This window comes from Dipodomys ordii, unplaced genomic scaffold, assembly GCF_000151885.1.
Source record: "Dipodomys ordii isolate 6190 unplaced genomic scaffold, Dord_2.0 Scaffold107, whole genome shotgun sequence".
Taxonomy (NCBI): Eukaryota; Metazoa; Chordata; class Mammalia; order Rodentia; family Heteromyidae; genus Dipodomys; species Dipodomys ordii.
The window spans coordinates 4,105,827-4,111,351 of NW_012267323.1; the positions used below are offsets into that span (position 1 = coordinate 4,105,827).

General features: G+C 49.6%; 1 protein-coding gene across 1 annotated transcript; it reads left to right on the forward strand.

The window, feature by feature from the left end:
* The first annotated feature begins 1,089 nt into the window (after window positions 1–1,089).
* Window positions 1,090–1,410, forward strand: Ucn2 (urocortin 2). The gene has a single exon (XM_013028066.1). The coding sequence runs from the start codon at window positions 1,090–1,092 to the stop codon at window positions 1,408–1,410; it is 321 nt and encodes a 106-aa protein (XP_012883520.1).
* Window positions 1,411–5,525: the final 4,115 nt, after the last annotated feature.

Consider the following 5,525-nt stretch of genomic DNA (forward strand, 5'->3'; position numbering starts at 1 on the left):
AAGGCGAGCGCTCTACCACTTGAGCTACAGCGCCACTTCCGGTTTTCTGGTGGTTTATTGGAGATAGGAGTCTCACGGTCTTTCCTGCCCAGGCTGGCTTTGAACCGCGATCCTCAGATCTCAGCCTCCTAAGTAGCTAGGATTACAGGTGTGAGCCACCAGAGCCCGGCCCCTGACCCTTTTTCTATCTAGCTATGTTGCAATTTTTTTCTGGCTTGCTTTATTTATTTTAATTATTTATTTACTATACTGGGATTTCAAGTCAGGGCTTCATACTTAGTAGGCAGGCTTTCTACCACTTGAGCCATGCTTCCAGCCTCCCCTTTTTTTGCTTTAGTTATGTTTTGGATAGGATCTCATTTTTTCCACCAGGGCTACCTCTGACTGTGATTCCTTCTCCTTTTTTTTTTTGTCAGTCATGGGGCTTGAACTCTGGGCCTGGGTGCTGTCCTTTAGCTCTTCAGCTTAAGGCTAGTGCTCTACCACTTGAGCCACAGTGCCACTTTCCGGTTTTCTGGTGGTTTATTGGAGATAAGAGTCTCACAGACTTTTGTGCCCAGGCTGGCTTTGAACCGCGATCCTCAGATCTCAGCCTCCTGAGTAGCTAGGATTATAGGCGTGAGCCACCGGCACCCAGCTTTGATTCCTCCTTCTTAAGCCTCCTGCACAGCTGGAATTAAAGGTATTTGCATTGGAGACTACTCCATAGAAGGCCTACAGGTCTGGGTTCCCTCATCTTAGGCTAGCACAAAAGCATGTGCCACCATACCCAACTCATATGCTAAGATGAGGTCTGGCTCACTTTTTTATCTTGCCAATTGTGGGGCCTGAATTCTGAGCCTGGGCACTGTCCCTCAGCTCTTCAGCTCAAGGCGAGCACTCTACCACTTGAGCCACAGCACCATTGCGGCTTTTTCTGCTTATGTGGTGCTGAGGAATTGAACCCAGGGCCTCATGCATGCAAGGCAAGTGCTCTACCACTGAGCCACCTTTCCATCCCACCTCTTGCCCTCTGTATTCTCAGTGGACCAAGGTGGACCCCGCACCCCTTCCCTCACGCCTGTCTTTTCCTTACAGCCTGACTGCAGGATGACCAGATGCGTTTCCCTGGTGCTAATGGTGGTGTTGCTAGACAGGGTCCCGGCAGCCCTGGCAAGCCCTGTCCCAGCCTTCCAACCTTCCTCTGAGGACCATCCCCAGACTACCCCTTGTCCCATCACCTCGAAGAGCCCATCGGTTGTCACCCTGAGCTCCTCAGTTTCCTGGAGTCACCCCGGCCCCCGCATGGTCCTCTCACTGGACGTCCCCCTTGGCCTCCTGCGGATTGTACTGGAACAAGCCCGGAGCAGGGCAGCCAGGGAGCGAGCCGCCGCCAACGCCCATGTTCTGGCCAGCGTGGGCCGCCGCTGAGCTTGAGCAGGTAGCTCAGAGTAAGGGGGGCAACCGGGGATGGGGAGAGCCTGGAACACAGCCCTAGAATGTCTGGGTAGAGAATATGTAGCTACCACCATAGTTTGGGGCTACTGCCACATCACCTCTGGAGCAAAGGAGTGGCCTCATCAAGGTCACTGCTACCCAGAGTCTGGCCACACACCTATGTGTATCTCTGTACTCTGTTGTCGGAACTGCTTGGACCCTACCACACAAAGGCCGAGGCCACGTGAACTCCTGCCATGTCTGGATGCTTCTCCATGGTCTCAGGACAAAATGTCTCAAAACAAAATCGACAGAGAAAGTGAGGGGAAATGAGATAAAATTAAGTGATCAAGTCTAGTACGTAAAACAGGGACCATACAAATGAGTTTGCAGGAAGTGGCAGAGGTGGGTTTTTTTCGAAGAAATACTGGTGGGCTGGGAAGGTGGCTCAGTGGTAGAGTGCTCACCTAGCCTACATGAAGCCCTGGGTTCGATTCTTTAGTACCACATCAACAGAGAAAGCCAGAAGTGGTGTTGTGGCTCAAGGGATAGAGTGCTAGCCTTGAGCCAAAGAAACTTAGGGACAATGATCAGGCCCTGAGTTCAAGCCCCAGGATGGGCAAAAAACTAAATTAAAAAACTAAAAAATAAAACTTGATGTATAGCTTCCTATTTTGGCTGGCCCATTCCTGCTAGAAGAGAGAAGATGGTGGCTAGAGCCAAAAGACTTCACAAGGGCTGGAGAAATAGGACGAAACCCCACCACTTTTATAAGTTCCCTCCCCTTCTCAGGCCTTCTCAGTTTCTTCTTGGTGTCCAGGAATGGTCAGAAAGTGAGCACAGATTCTAGACAAGTAGCCTGAGCCATCCAGTGGGGAGGAGAAAGTAGCTGTGGCCACATTCTTCCTGTGGGGACACATGTCTGATGTTCGAAACCAGCACTGTGGACACATTTCTACACTAGTTAGAAGTAAGGAGAATTTGGTTGCATTTAAGAGTGTGCTTGTAAGCCAGGGGCTGGTGACTCACACCTGTAATCCTAGCTACTCAAGAAGCTGAGATCTGAGGATCGAAGTTGAAAGCCAGCCCAGGTAGAAAAATCCCTGTGAGACTTTTATCTCCAATTAACCACTCAAAAACTGGAAGTGACGTTGTGGCTCAAGTGGTAGAGTGCTAGCCTTGAGTACGAAGAGGCTCGTGGACTGTTTACAATCCCTGAGTTTAAGCCCCACAACTGACAAAAAAAAAAGTCCAGGAGATGCTTATCTCCAATTAGCCACCAAAAAGCCAGAAGTGGAGCTGTGGCTCCAGTGGAAGAGCACCACTAGCCTTGAGCATAAAAGTTCAAGGACAGTACCTAGGCCCTTAGTTCTAGCCCCAGAACTGGCACAAAACAACTCCCTCCTTTCCTGCAAAAAAGTGCCCTGGTCTAACCCCAGTCCTGACTTAGGGGAGTTGGAATTCCCATAGTGTATTAACAGACCTGCAGGATACCCTTGACAATCTAGTTGGGCTTCTGCTCATTGCCTGGCACAAGCAACATTAGAGGCTGTGAAGTGTTCCAGGCCCCATCAACCTAGGCCCTCCGTATCAATATTGTGAATTTGAGGGGTTATGCTAGATAGATTAAATTCTCATTGCTCCCCTCCATGTATAAATATTGGCACAAGAAGGTCCCTTGTTCAATGATTAAACCTGGTCTTGAGAAAAAGTAACTCAAGTCCCGCCCCTTCAAAAGAAGAAAACAGCACATCTGCCAGGTGTAAGTGGCTCACAGCTGTAACCCTAGCTACTCAGAAGGATGAGTTCTGAGAAGCCAGCTGAGCAGGAAAGTACATGAGACTTATCTCCAATGAATCACTAAAAAGGCAAAAATAGAGCTGTGGCTCAAGTGATAAAGGACCAGCCTTCAGGGAAAAAGCTAAGGGACAGCATCCAAGTCCAGTCTGAGTTCGAGCCCCAGTAGCAGCCCCTTCCCGCCAAAGAACAAAAAACAAGTCCTACATCCTTAAAAACAACAAAAATAAATGAATTTCTCTTTTGTTGAGCTTTTCTTTTTTATTTTTATTTTTGCTAGTCCCGGGGCTTGAATTCAGGGCACTGTCCCTGAGCTTCTTTTGTTCAAGGCTAGTGCTCTACCACTTGAGCCACAGCACTATTTCTAGCTTTTTCTGTTGATGTGGTACTGAGGAATCAAACAGAGGGCTTGATGCATGCTAGGCAAGCACTCTACCACTAAGCCACCTTCCCAGCCCTTAGAGACTTTTTATTTTCAATTATCCAGGAAAAAGCTAGAGGTGGAGGTGTGGCTCAAGTGGTAGAGCACCAGCCTTGAGTGTAAAAGCCAAGTGAAAGTGCCCTGGCCCTGAGCTCAAGCTCTGGTAACCCTTCATACACAAACGTTTCTGACAACTCCTCTTTTTTTTCTGGTCAGTGGTGGGGCCTAAACTCAGCCTGGGTGCTGTCCCTCAGCTCTTCAAGGCTAGCACTCTACCACATGAGCCACAGCACCACTTCTGGCTTTTTCTCCTTATGTGGTGCTAAGGACTTGAACCCAGGGCCTCATGCACACAAGGCAAGTACTCTACCACTGAGCCACCTTCCCAACCCCCCGACTACCCTTTTTGCAAAGGATGCTGTGCTTGAGCCTTTCTGAGAGAGAAAGTATTTAACACCCTGAAGTTCCTAGAGGGTCCAAGACCCTTTGGGGACAAGAGGGAGGGTACTGCATGGTTAAGCAGCTTGTTCTGATGGAATAGGTGGCATCCAAGCTCTAAGAACCTGGATGATGGTTGGGCAGAAACTATGAGGAATTCTTTCTTTCTGCCAGATCTGAGACAGAAAGGCTCCAACACACACAACATCCTTTACAAAAAGGATGGTCAGATGTGTGTGGGTGTGTGCAGATCTTGGGCCTCATACTCTCATTTAGCTTTTTTTTTTTTTTTAACTCAAGGCTAGTGTTCTACTACTAAGCTTTTTCTGCTCATGTGGTACTAAGGAATTGAACCCAGGGCTTCATGCATGCAAGGCAAGCACTCTACCACTGAGCCACCTTCCCAGCCCCACAGTAACTTTAAAAAACAAAATTCAGTTTTGTTTTCTGACTGTTCTTCAATCCACGATCCCTTCAGTAGTTCAGATGTCCTTAGGTGCACACATGGCTGGTTATACATGTGCTCACCCCAGCGATCACACAACTGTGGGCCTTTTTTGCTTGTCCCACCATCAGGAGTGAACATTCTTTGCATTCTTTACTCTTTGGCAATGCCAGGCCTTCCAAGAGGATATCTATCTATCTATCTATCTATCTATCTATCTATCTATCTATATCTATCTGTCTGTCTGTCTGTCTGTCTGTCCATCCATCCCCTTCCGCTATGCTTGGAATGAACCTTTGTTAATTCTCTCTCTTTCCCTCCTCTTTCATGCCAGGTCTGGGGCTTGAACTCAAGGCCTGAGCACTGTCCATGAGCTTTTGTGCTCCAGGCAAGGTTAGTGCTCTACCACGACCCACAGCTCCACTTCTGGCTTGTTTAGTAGTTCATTGGAGATACTCTCATAGGACATTTCCTGCCTGGGCTGGCTTTGAACCGCGATCCTCACATCCCAGCCTCCTGAGCAGGCGTGAGCCACGGGGGGGCCAGGCTCTCTTACTTTCTCTGTTTGGTGGTGATATTGAGAATCGAACTTAGGGTATCCCATCTGTTAGGGCATGGCGTTGTACCTGTCGAGCCACGCCCCCTAGCCCAACACAGGTGTCTTTTCTAATGCCCCGCCCCACTGGCTGGTAGAATATATGCTGGTCATGAGCCTGCTTTGCCTCATAGTTCCGGGGCGGGAGACTACGACTCCCAGAATCCCATTCGCTCTTCCCCCGCCCCCATGGAGATGCTTTTCCTCTCCCACGGCACGTGGAAGACTGAGCATGTGCAAAAAAAGGTACGGCGCACGCGCCCTCCCATAACTCCCTCGCAGTAGGGAAGACTGAGCATGCGTAACGGTCCACGCAGCCCGCAGACTGCATCTCCCGGCAGGCAGCGGTGCAGTCACGTGGGGGGACGAGGCGGAGCGGCCCTCGTGACGAGCGACTTCCGGCGTGGAGGGGC

Coding starts and splice junctions, on each gene's coding strand:
- Ucn2 (XM_013028066.1), top strand. CDS start 1,090: ATGACCAGATGCGTTTCCCTGGTGCTAATGGTGGTGTTGCTAGACAGG.